The sequence below is a fragment of the Notamacropus eugenii genome, chromosome 2 (assembly GCF_028372415.1).
Source record: "Notamacropus eugenii isolate mMacEug1 chromosome 2, mMacEug1.pri_v2, whole genome shotgun sequence".
Taxonomy (NCBI): Eukaryota; Metazoa; Chordata; class Mammalia; order Diprotodontia; family Macropodidae; genus Notamacropus; species Notamacropus eugenii.
Window position 1 is genome coordinate 234,076,903 of NC_092873.1, and position 14,037 is coordinate 234,090,939.

Here is a 14,037-nt window from a genome sequence, read left to right on the forward strand (position 1 = left end):
CCAAGCCTTTCTATGATATGAAACCATTATATGATGCCAAAATATCAGGATTCTGCTTGAACTATTGAAATGACAGTGTCAAGTAATAATTCTTATGCTAACAGAATCTTCTGAAAGTATGACTTCAAGTATTACTTATTGCCCCTTCTCAGAGCTAACCTTATAAATGCGATGTAATATCCCTTTCAAAACCTATTTTAATGTTTTTTTACCTTCAAAGAGGAGATTTTTTTACTTCCAATTCTCCTGCAACATTATTCCCATTTTTGCATTTAAACCCCAAGGTACAAAAACAAGGATATTCTATAACTTGCCTTTAGTTCTTGGACACTATTTTCCATTTCGGATGAGGACGTCAGTTCCAAGGCATTTTCAATCTCTGATACCCAGCGAAAAGTATCAGTCATCGTTTTTCTGTATTTCACTATCGCCTCATTTTTTGTTTCAAGACTAGAAAAATCATTATTGAAAAATATTGAGCAAACAAACTAGTTTGATATAATAGTGTATGCAGATCAGGTAAAAAATGTCAATCATTCTTATTAACAACAGATAGAACATCTGTTTAAATGGGTTCAAAATTAGTGAATTCGTATTTTAAAATACTGTATCATGCATGATACAATCTTGCCCTTCCCTCATTTTCACCTTCTCTCTCAAAGCTATAGTTATATGAGCCATGCAAAAGAAAATTTCGCTTTTTTGGTACATAGAGGGAAACCAAAGGTATAACTTAGTATTTAATAATTTGATAATATCCTCCAAAATGCATAAATTAATATTAAAGAACAAAGTAATGATATAAATAATAATAAGGAACGGAACTTTTTAAAAATTTTAATTAAAAAGGAAAAAATACTCAAGGCACAAAGAGGAAGAGAGTTGCTTATGACAGATATAGAGTCGGTATATTGCTAGAGGGAGAACTTGAACCAAGGTCTGATTCTAAGAATGGTTTTCTAACCACTGTGTATACATTTGTTTTGTGTGTGCATGTGTATACACACATAGATAGACATAATATACACAACGTGTATGTATATAGAAGTAGATATATTATAGATATCTACATATAGATGTCTATATGTGAAATTTCATCAACAAATAATCCCTTTAGTAGCAAGGAAATAATGAATGTTTATAAAGTTTATATACATAAGTATACACAAAATAGACCTATAAATTCCCAAAGAACATCAAAGAAACACAATATATTTCCTACTGTGAAAGACAGATTTGGCAGGAACTTTTTTTCAGCCATTTTATCCATAATTTTTTAGTGTATTTACATTGCTATGAGACTTCAAATTGCCCTCCTTGAAATTCTTGTTAACAAACTGGAGTTAATATTTCCTGGGTAATGACATTATAAGATAGCCATAAACAGTCATTGGATATCTATTCATAAACAATGCATGCTATCTAATTTTACCTAGATAGCATACAGACTTTGCTTAGATATAGAAATCTAGATGATTGAGAATCCTGTACAAGAAACAAAGTGGTGTTTAACTGTGTAAGCATTTAACTTTCAGTCCTCCATAATAGTTAATTGTTGAATCAAAAAGTTGTTATGGATCAGAAAAGTTCATAGATAACAAACAGTGATAAACAACCTAAGATGGGTTAACATCTTGACATCATGACATAAAAGTAAAAACAAATTGAGTAAATCAAATATTTCATTTGTAAAAATAGAAAAAGGTATATAATTCATTCTCATTTTGACATGCAAAAGAATGAGTAGTGTTACTTCAGTGATATCCACTCTACAAAATTTATCAATTGGAATTCCTAGGAAATTCCTGGACCATCTTCAGTTGTCCTGATTTATTTCTGGACACTGAACTCAGATGACTCCTGGATGTGAAACGGATTGGTGACTTTGCACAATCCACCCTCACTCAAATCCAATTCACTTGCATGTCATGGCATCATCTCCCTGACGTCATGGTCCTCTTAAAGAACAAAGGACACACAGCAAGCAATTTGAAATAAAATTTAGAGTGCATTTCTGCAAATAACGGTTAATGATCCTGCCAACAGGAAAACATTTATTTGTATTGCTGATAGAGTGGTGGAAGGAGGAAGCTGAATATTTCAATGTACTATTCAAGTTGGAAAGACTTCTAGGATGGACTCCACCTGTCTTTTCCAAGACATAACTAGCTAATTCAAAGAAGTTCATTAGAAGCAGGCTAGCCATCAGATGATCTTGATGGGGCAGGAGGAATTAAAATTCATTAAGTCATTTTCTAAAGTACTAAAGGCTTGGGATCTACAACAGTGAAGGAAATAGTCACACTGGATAAATTATGGATTCTTTAAATTCCTTGGATAATTCATGCACCAGGTATGGTCTTTTGTTCATCTTTCTGTTACGATGGGAGAACAGGGTCTAGGATACTTGGGCCCAAAGAGTTTTCAATTACTCATTAAAGAATTATCAAAGAAAAAAGATCCAATCTGGACAGAATGTTAATAGTCAATAAAGTATTGTTCAAGTGCCACCTCCTCCATGAGGCCTTTCCCGTTTATCCTAGCTGTTACTACTTCTCCGACCCCTCCCAAATTTCCTGGTATTTTCTTTGTGTATAACTTGAATTGACTTACGTTTTCATAGGATGTTTTCCCCTGATATTTATCTTTCTAATTCCAGCTTCTGGCAGACTATATGATATATAGTAAATAGGGAACTTAAAAAAATACTTATTTGACTGAAATGGACAACTACTCATTAATTAGTTGATCCTGATGAACTTATTATGAAATATCTCAACACATGAAAGTCAGTTTCATTAATTGATATTTCATCTACACAGTTAAAATGGATAAGCATGCACATCTCTCAGATTTTCAAATTGGGACTCTTGTTTTAAAGCTTCCACTGTCTGAAAGATCGATATTATTATGCTACATGTCTTGGACAAGGAAGAATTTGAACAAAAAAGTCTTTTGCCAGTTAAAATTCTACAGCTTAATTAAAAATTAAACCTTAAAAGAGAATACGTATAAGGATAATTTCCAGTGGACTTGCTCCTATGTACTGTAGGCCAATGAGGAGGGTTTTTCAGCTGGAAAGTTGGCATTGGTTTTCAAGACAACTGCTAGAAATTTAGGCACAGCCCCCTCACCACCATCTATGTCTCCAAAGAATTTGTGATTCCCCCCCATTTTTCTGACTCCAGCAAGATTTGAAAGAGAAAATCTTTCTTAAGAACTTTTGCCATAGAATGAAAGCTGAATTAAGTTATTTTATAAAAGTAAGAGATGTCTGGAGACGACCTAACTCTCCTTATGACACACCTTGCTGCTTGCAAACAATTCTAGACCCTCTAAAGAAAATAACATGCATGTATGCACAAGTGTGTGTGTGTGAGAGAGAGAGAGAGAGAGAGAGAGAGAGAGAGAGAGAGAGACGGGGGGGAGGGAGGGAGGGAGGGAGACAGAGAAAGGGAAAGGGAACCTTGGATTTGAGGAATCTCAGTCTTAGTTTTATCATCTACAAAATGAAGACTCTGAACTAGATGATCTCTTAAGGGTCTGCCCAGTCTGAAGAGATGTTCCTGTAATTCCTAACAAACTTCACAAGAAATTGAACATGGATCTCATGTCTCAATCAATTACCGAATATCACATTTGTAAAATTAGTATTTTCAACTTCACATATTTTGGGGGAAGTGTCACATTTATGGCACTTGCATAATAAAAATTAGACACTGGGAATGGCTAGACTTCCTTAAACAATCTACCTTTAGCAAGTACAGATGAAAGGGAGGATTGATGTTCATTAAGGTAAAAAAAAATTCAAAAGCAAAAATGAACTTATCATGACACTGAGGGAAAATGCAGATACACAGAAAGTAAGTGTCAGAAAATTTTCTACCAGTGGAGGATAAGAAAATCAAACTCCTTCATCTTGTTTTCTAAAGGATTTTCCATAGAATGCAATTTTGAAGAGCCTGCACAGTTATGGCTGAGATACCTAAGTTTTCTATCATACACTTGGCTTGAAACTGCATCCCAGCGATCACAGAGCTCTGCCATCTTTTCATCCAGGAGGCATGCTTCGGTTGGGTTGGAGAGTTTGGGGATGATGTTGCTCCCAGTTTGAATCAGTGGTGAAAACATACACTTGTGGATGTTAACTTCCTCTTCCAGTTTCTGCCACAGATGAAAAAGCCAAGATAAATTCTAATGTTAGATCAAACGGTTTTGAAACTCTCAACACACATAGGTATTATGGCATTAATATTACATGCAGAAACCAATAAATGGGAAGATAAACACAGAAAACATATCCTCATGAGTTAGCTCTTTTAGAGCAAGTCAAGGGAATTTCAAATGAAAGAATAAATATACTTTTAGAGATAATTCAGATTGTTTTCATTTTATTAACTAAAAAGAAAATAAGATTCAAGGAAAACTTTCCATTACAAAAGGAAGCATTTAAAAATGATCACATGGGAGACTCAATCACATTCAGCTTAAAAATAAAAGGCTTCCTTCTATTTCTCCAACCATGTCTGTTTTCCCTGAGACTTTTTTATGAATTGCTTTCTGATCAAACTGATAACATAGTATCAATGAACTATAAATATCACAATGCAAAGACAAAGGAAAGTGCTGGGGGGGTTTTTCATTTAATTCCAGGTTCAAATTTCTTATTCAAACAAAAATTCTTAAGGGAAGAGAGAGAAGTAGGCAGGATGAGGAGGGAACATAAATGTTTATAACTAAACAAAAATGCAGGTGAAGTAATCACTGCCTTTCGAATTAAAAGCATGTGCACAACTTTTAAGAAATTAAGTTTTACTTTTACCAAGAGTCTGAATTACAATTTAATTTGTTACCATTATTATGAAAAATTGCCTCAAGAATGATTTTGCTGGTATTCCTTTTTAAATTAGAGGGCTATAAATCAAGAATACCTTCTTTTATAATATTGAGTGAAAATGTTAATGAATTTACAACTGATGCCCTTAAATGTTTCCATCTATCAAAGAATTTCACAGGGAAAAATTTACCGAAAATTAATTTGGTAAACACAAATATATTAAATAAAAATGACTCTTGTAGCTACCATAAAAGCTCCCACATTTCAGTCTGCGGAGAAAACCTTTATACAAATGCTATTCGTTCCCCCATCACACCTCTCTATAAAAAAGCTTAAACACATTCCAAGTTTAAATTGTCACTGACAAAAAGACAAGAACAACTTCCATGCTTTTAAAACCTCAATCTTAAGGTATTTCATAAAAAGCCACTAAACGCAAGGGAAGTTATCTGAACAGCAAATCCTGTTCTGACAAAACAATCCCTACCTGCTGATATTGCTTCGCTTTCTCTAGATCGAGACCATCTTCAGTATTGGCATGAGTCAGTAACTTTTCAGCTTCCGTCAGCCATTGGTTGAATTCACTGAGGTTACTTTGGAAGTATCTCCAATCTTTCACACTTTTATCAAAAAAACTTTTAGGGAATAAATTTTAAAAACTGGTAAGTGATTTTGGAAATGGGATCGCTTTTTATGAGAACCAATGATTTTATTAACCCTTAAAACTGTGTAATATTAGATTCATTTTGAAAAATCAAATAACTTAGTTACAAAAGTAAACAAGAACAAAGCTTAATCTATGTTAGCAAGCAAAACATCACAGGGAAATACCTCCCATGGACCCTAACACCATGTTCTCTCCCTCATTTTATTTCTTCATTTATTTTTGCAAAAAATTCTACCAGGAGCTAAAATGGTGGGGAAACTGGTTCACGAAACAAAGTGCAAGCATAGGTAATGGCTACCCTGTGGAAACATTTGCCAATATATATGAAAATGTTAATTGGCCCATCTGAAAGCAATAGTAGACATACAGTGATTTCTCTTTCTGAGCCCTTTCCTGGTGAAACCAACATTTATTCACCCTGAAGTTATTAACTGAGTCTTTTAAAACATTTTTCTTACAATTGAACAGTTTTGTTTGGTATCTGGCATGATTACAATTCTCAAATACCCCAATTCTACACTCTATACAAATGTCAATTGTTCCCATACCTAAAACGTTCTAATTATGATCATGAATCTGTTAAGGTTTGTAACATAGCAAGAATAGGAATGTTATTTAGGTCATTACACAGAGAAAGGCATATTTAGCTTTAATTGCCGTGTAATATAAAAGAGAAATGAATAAAAATGCTAGTCCTTTGCATATTCAAAGAGCCCTAGATATAGACACACAATGGCAAAAAGCTTTAATGGACTAGGATTATAAAGTTTTATTGAGGTAGTTAACTAGCACATTATTAACCTATCCTATGACAACATCCCATCACCAACGCCAAAAGATGTGGAAATGATCCTCCTCAATAAAAGGTTTCTAACATATGCAAAATGTCACCAGGTAGCCCAGAGGAGATAAGACTATAATAGCCACTATTAAATGACTACAATATACAGAATTAGTTAAGAACCAATTGGAATTGAGGGCACCTGTACCATCACAGTCATCAAGGAAAACATGTCTAAATTACTGAACTCTGGACAACTGGACTACTGTGAAGAAGTAAGGCACAAGGGGAAGAAAACAATCCTATCTCTGGAATCCCAAGATGTGGGCTGTAATCAAGTAACTGACATTCCTATGTGTGTGACCTTAAACAAGTTACGTTAACTTCATAAGACTCATTTTCCTCAACAATCAAATGGGGGGGTTAAGGAGGGGCTGAGCCTGCAGGACACCTGGATCAGATGGTCTGGAAGATTCCCTCCTAGGTCTACATCTGTGAATCTGGAATCCAGTGTCCATAATTGTGCAAACAAGTTTGCAAATAAAAATATGAAGCTGGGAAACCTACAAATAATTAATAAAGCATTAACAGTCTACTAAAATTCAAATTAAATGGCAAGGAAAAATCGTTAATTGGTGGGATGCATGAAAAAAAGAATACCTAAGACCGTTTTCTGTGATCAATTTTAAAAAGTTTTCCTAGATGAAAGAAGAATTCAGGAATCTTAATTTTAGAAGGGTTTTCTGAAGCAATCTTGTCCAATGTATACCTGAATAATCTCAAATATGTCAAGGCAACCTCTGTCTGAACGATCCCGTTAATAAAATCAAATTTTAGTTTTGGATAGTTCAGTTCTGAGAAAGTATTTCCTTAATGTGTCTCCCTATAACTTCTGCCCACTGGTTCTACTTCTATGTAAAGATACAAAAGCAGAAAAAGAAAATGCATTTCATTTGTTAACTCTGAATTTTCGAATCCAAACATGTACTCCCTAAATTTCTCCTTACTATAGGCTAAACATCATGTGCTTCAACCAATTTCTCATAGGGACTGCTTTCCTCTTTATTCAGTATCCTCTAGAAATGCTACACAGCTGGAGTGAACAGCCAGAAATGAACATAATATAAAGAATGTGGCCTGACCAAGGTAAAAGGAGCAAAGCTTCCCTTCATATGCAATGCTCTGCTTCCAAAAATGTGGTCAAAAATCACCTAAGATTTTTTTTTTTTGCCTGTCTAACCATAATGCTAACTAGAAAGAAGCTCAAAGTCCACTAAAATCCCTATTTTCTGGATTCACATGTACCAGTACTCCCTATCCTGTATACTGAGTTGCTTAATTCATCCTATTAAATTCAACTCCTTATAAAATTTGTAAAATCTGTGAACTGCAAAATCTTTCAATTACTTCGTAAACAAGAAGAAAGTACAAATGAGATTACAGACTGGAGACAAAGATGGCACATTGGAGGTCATTTAGTACAACCCTCAACACATAGGATGACAATGAGACTCAGAGAGTTGATGTCAGTTGTTCAATGATCTCAACGATCACACAGCTGGTAAGTGGCAAAGTCTCTAACGAAGGTGATGATATGATGATTCTATAAGTTTCTTCTATTTTTAAGTAAAAAATTATATTTTTATTGAAAAATTGTATTATTAGTTGGAGGGTGGGGAGAGTGGATTTGTCTGTTTAATTGTTTGGCATAAACTTCTGGTTTCCTTGGTGTAAAGTATTCTCAGTAAAGAAATTCTAACCACAAAGATGACTGTTTTGCAAGATTAGAAAGTGATCTGAAACATTGAGGTGTTCTGTAATTGAAATATTCCATAAGGCTATAACTTGTTTCACAATTGGTATTATGCAGACATGAAGCCCAAGCCTTGTTGCAACCACATTCAAGACAAGGCCTCTATTCCCCACGCAACAGTCTGAAAAGATGATTATACCAAGCAATATAAAATACGAACACCTCCCTCTAAAAAAGATTCTGAGAAAAACCCTTTTTCCCTCTCCCTGAGAGGAGCCAATCTCAAATTTCTGCAGTACTGTGAAACTACTGACCAGGAACTCAAGGTAGCACTTTTAGAGGAAGCAACTGACAATATCTTTGTGTTCTTGCTGTCATGGGAAAGGATTTGGGTTTTCTTCCTTTTCCATCGGAAAGAAAAGAAAATTGCAAACTGCAGTTCCTTCTAATTTAAGTCTCAACAAGCCATGGAGAGGTAAATTTGGGCAAAGACCTTTTGCCTAATTATTTCAGTAAATTAGTACACCTGAATTATGTGCCTACTATGTGCCAGATGCTACATTAAGTGTTTTGGATACAAAAAAGACAAAACACAGTCCTAGAAATCAAGAAATCCTACTGTAACACATGGGAGAAAACATGCAAACAACTCTGTACAAAAAAAAAGACAGGCAAGTTAGTTAAATTGAAGATAATCAAGAGAGTGGAGTCATTAGAATGAAGAGGAATCAGGAAAGGAACCCTGGGGAGGAGAGGGTTTTACCGGGGACCTAACAGAAAGCAGAAGTCAGGAGGCTGAAAGGAAAAAGGAGCAAATTTCAAGCATGGGGAAGAGCCTGTGAAAAGCTCCTAGTTGAACACCAATTTCTTGTTCAAGAGCATCAAAGAGGTCAGTGTCACAGGATCACAGGTACATGGTGGAAGGGGAATATAAAACATAAGAAGACTGGAAAAGTGAGACAGATTATGAAAGGTTTGAATGACTAACAGAGGTTTTTATATTTGACCTCAGAAGTAATAAAGAGCCATTGAATTTGATGAGAAGGGAGGTGGTGACCTGATCAGACCTGTCATTAAGGAAGACTGATTCTATCAAATGAGTGCATGATAGACTGGAGGAGAGGAATATTTGTGGCTGGGAGAACAACTGGAAGGGTATTGCAATGAGGTAAGGGTTTGCAACAGAGCAAGGGAAATGTTAGGAGAGAAGGGGGCATTTACCATAGATATCACATAGGTCAAATCAATAGGCCTTGGCAAGAGACAAATTATGACAGGAGGAGGGAAGGAGAAAGTGAGGGGTTAAGGAGAGATCCTACACTTCAAGCATCAGGGAATGAGTAGATGGTGGTGAGAAAGGTGGGGGAGAAGATAAGGAGTTGAGTTTTACACATGTTGATTATAAGATCTCTATGAAACATTTAGTTCCAGATATTCAATAAGCAGCTGAAGATGAGAGTGGAGAAAAATACGTATAGATATGATCACTGAATATACGGGAGCTGATGAGATCATCAAGTGAAGCAATGCAGAAAGATAATAGAAGGAGGTCCAGGGCAGAGACCTGTGGGACACCTACCACAGCTAAGGGTATCAGCTAAATGAAGATCTCACAAATGAGACTGAATGAGAGTGATAAAAAAGGGAGGAAAACTAGAAAACAACAGCATACAGAGAAGTGGGTATCAAGGACAAGACAGTGAGAGGATCAAAGCCCCAGTGAGGGGGTCAAAAAGGATACAGACTGAGGAAAGGTAATCCAATTTGGCGATAAGAAATAGGAACTCTGGAGGGAGCTAAATGACAAGGTCAGGATTCAGACTGCAAAGAGTTAAGAAGAGAGAGAGAAGAAAGTGGGGGCAGCTAACATGGACAATATATCAAGAAGGATCGACATAAAAGGGAAGAAAGAAATGGGACAATAGCTAAAAGGGATAGATGGATAAAGTAAGGATCTTCAGAGGATGAGGGAAATACATGAATGTTGGTAAGCAGCCAGTACAAGCAAAGGGAGGGCCTTGAAGGAAAAGCAGAGAGTAAAGATGAGAAGGGAGTCAGTGTTGGAGAAGATGGGACACAATGGAATTACTTACGCATTCAGGACAATTTGCCTTGAGAAAGGAACAATCACCTCTTCTTGTTCAATAGAAGGAAGGTAGAAACAGTAGTAGAAGGCTTTGGGGATAAATAAGTTGAAAAGGAAAGCAGAAGAGGAAGCTTTAAGGTAAGAGATATATAGTACACATTTGTAAGTTATCAGTAAGAGCACAGAGGGGCCAAGAAGCTTGAGTCTACACTTCAAGCTTCAAACTGTGGGAAGGTAACTTAAGGGGGAGACAGAATGGAGCTCAAATTTAACATGTAAAGGACTCATCCTGTTCAACTATAGGGCAAAGTATTTTAACCTTTTTTGTATGCTAAAAAGTAAACTATGATATTACCATATTAAAGTTTTTTTTCCCTCAATAATTAGATTTGCCCAGAAAGACGCACAAAGCTCATGTTAAAAATTAAAATTATGTTAAAATGTAATGTTAACATTATGAAAATCAGAATGTCTCTTTTATGGTATTCTTCTTTTCCCCCCTATTTATCTATATAAGATGTATCTTTACTGAGAATAGGAATTAACAAATACACATAGATGATGTCCTTTCATGGAGAATTTTAAAGGCAAGCCAGGAATCTATTTTTCAATGTATCAAAAAGAAGTGAAGATTTCAAAGGAGTGGAAACAATTACCAATAGTACTATTGACAAGAGAGGAAATGACCCAGAAAAATGAGAACAAGTACCAATTCACAGACTGATTTTATCTTCTATAAAAAATTTTTGGACATATCAAGGAAATACTTCATAAAAAGAGGGACAGGCAAGGATCACGTAGATCAGAGGTGCTGCAGGCAACCAACAATACCGCAGAATGCAAACCAAACCAGATTAAAACATAACTTGGAACTATTTTTTCAAATTAATAAAAATCAAACAAGAAACATTACTATAACTTGGAAGGTCAAAATGTGGTCCATAAGTGCCCTTATGTCCACTTTAGTGGTCCCCATTTCTATTTGGGTTTGCCATCAATAATGTAGGCAATTTCTATGACAGCTGAAATCTTCTGTAAGAACTGACTGAAAAATAGAGAAAATACAAGATCCTGACATGCTTTTTTAAAAAAAATTCTAAAACAGCAATTGCCTTGACCATGGAAGAATCTTGACTCCCATGGAAATGTAAAGATGATTCAAAAATCCATGGACAGATTCAACTATAAAGATAATTTGGTTGAAGAATACTTTGAGTATCATATATCAAAAACAAGACATAAAACAGAGACATGCATCAGTGTGAAGCTATTTTCCAACTGTCATGGAAGGGGTACAATGCAAAATCTGAAAAGTTTAAAAAAAACAAAACAAAACCGTTAGGTTCGACCAATACTCTTGCATATTGATGACATGATACAGATAGCACATGGTCCCTGGGATACTACAGAAACCTCCCAAATGGGATCCATTAGCAATCAGAAGAAATCAACATTATCAGTTGACAAAGGGTGAAAAGTACAAGAGGAAGAAAAAGGAAGCCAATTTCCTGGATTTTAACATGCAACTGTATGGGCAAACATCTTGCATAAATTCTTCAGACAGAAATTGTTATTTTGCATGACTTTATGCAATTGTGAGAATTTTTATTTTTTTCTCTTATTTTTCAATTTGCTGGAGAAAAAAATGAATGCTTGTTAATTGAAAAAAAAAAAGGTAATGAGCTTCAAAAACTCAAGAGGCCTGAGACTTTTCAAGCCTTCTCAAAGTCCTTATCAGTGGTATCTGACATTCTAAAGAGATTTCCTATAGACTGAACTTAGGTATAAACAGATGGTTTTGAACTAGCACACAGCTCATACAAAATAATGTGACTATGTTCACAGGAAATTCTAACAAGATCCCTAAATAAGATTTTTGGGGAAATAAGATGCTATTTTTGTTCTTGCTCAGTCCTTTCAATCATGTCTGACTCTTTGTGTCACCAGTTGAGTTTTCTTGAAAAAGGTACTAGAGTGGTTTGCCTTTTTCTTCGACAGCATACTTTATAGATGGGGAAAATGAGGCAAACGGGGTTAAGTCACTTGCTCAGGGTCACAAACTCCTAAGTGTCTGAGACTATGTCTGAATTCAGGTCTTCTATCCACTATGACTCAAAATCTTTAGGAATAATCCTCCCAGTTCAGACTTTACTTCACCTTCTCATAGGCTGTAATCTCACCCAATTTTTTTCATAGATAGGAAAACAGAAACCCAGAGATATAAATGATTTACCCATGGTTACACAGGTAAGTGTTAAGAAGCAGGGTTAAAATCTAGGTCTTCTTACTCTAGAATCTTCCTCTCCTCCTACATAGATATGGATTATTAGTTTTGAAATAGGAAGTGCTTAAGTAATGATTTGTACAATTAAGGCTGACTATAATAATATTATACAATCATCCCATTAGATGATCTAAATCACTGAAAGGGGAAAGATTATAAAAGTCGATACGAGAAACAGGTGATCCCCAAATCTATGTAGCTAATCCTAGCCTCTCTCCAAAGCTACCATCAATCAACAAGCATTCATTAAGTGCCTCCTAGGTGCTAGGCATGACATTAAATTCTGGGGACACAAAAAGAGGCAAAATATAGTCCCTGCCCTCAAGGAGTTTATAAACTAAAGGTGGAAGACAACATGCAAACAACTATACGCAAAGCAAGATATATACAGGATAAGTAGAAAATAATTAACAGAGAGAAGGCATTGGAATTACAAGGGCTTTTTTAGGGAAGACTTCCCATAGAAGTGGGAACTCAGGGAGGTCAGTAATCACAGCGGAAGAAGAAGAGAGTTTGAGGGATGGGAGACAGCCACAGAATGCTAGAGCTGAGAACTGGATTGTCTTGTTTGTGCAACAGCCAGATGGCCAGTGGCACAGTATCAAAGAGTATGTGTCAGGGAGTAAGGTAACCTAAGACTGGAAAGGTAGACATGTGGGTTAGGACATGAAAGACTTTGAATGCCAAACAAAGCATTTTGTATAGGAAGTCGTCAGAATTCATTGAGCAGGGAGATGGATGTAATCAGATCTGAGCTTTAGGAAAATCACTTTAAGTGGCTTAATGGAGGATGGAAAGGACTTGGGGGAGACCTGCACCAAGCCAAAACCTACCAGCAGGCTATTGCAATAATCTAGCATACACCTTTCTTGTAGTTCCTGGAATATGATACTCCATCTCTCACATCCATATCTCTGCAGTGGCTCCCCTTCATGACTGAAATGCTCTGCCACTGTTCCTTCACACCTGAGTTTCCCTGGCTTCCTTCAAGAATTAAATCAAATCCTACATTCTACAGGAAGCCTTTCACAATCCCCTTAGCAGCTAATATCTTACCCTCTTAGAACTGTCACTGCTGCTGAGTCATTTCCGTCATGTCCAACTCTCCATGACCACCCCCGTTAGGGTTTTTCTTGCCAAAGATATTGGAGCAGTTCATCATTTCCTTCTCCAGTTCATTTTACAGACAAGGAAACTGAGGAAAATTGGGGTATGCGACTTGCCCAGTGTCCCACATCTAGTAAGGGTCTGAGATTGGATTTGAAATCAGGTCCTCCTAATTCCAGGCCCACCACTCTATCCACTGTGCCATCTAGCTGCCTACTCTCTTAGATTACCTTCCATTCATTCTGTATTTATCTTATATTCCTTTCCATGCTGCTAACCCCATTAGACTAGGAGCTACTTAAGGGCAAGGACAGCTTTTTTGCCATTTTTTGCTTGTCCAGCCCTTAGCACAGTGGCTGGAACACAGTAAGCACATTAAAAATGCTTCAATGAATGACTGACCAAAAACTAATTATTACTCAGAAAAAAAGACTTTTGTAATCTCATGATGTCTTATGTATAGAAGTGTTGTTTCCAAAGTTGTATTTCTTTCTCCTGTCATGTGTTGATTAGCAAGTATCT

General features: G+C 36.0%; 1 protein-coding gene across 1 annotated transcript in view; it reads right to left on the reverse strand.

Moving 5' to 3' along the window:
* LOC140526947 (utrophin-like) overlaps positions 1 to 14,037 on the reverse strand; it is a 77,378-nt gene that overhangs the window by 44,909 nt on the left and 18,432 nt on the right. The window contains exons 4-6 of the mRNA XM_072643567.1: positions 5,325 to 5,472; positions 3,986 to 4,164; positions 315 to 450 (exon numbers count right to left, since the gene is read on the reverse strand). Coding sequence (XP_072499668.1) covers positions 315 to 450; positions 3,986 to 4,164; positions 5,325 to 5,472 — 463 coding nt within the window. The remainder of the gene's footprint in view (positions 1 to 314; positions 451 to 3,985; positions 4,165 to 5,324; positions 5,473 to 14,037) is intronic.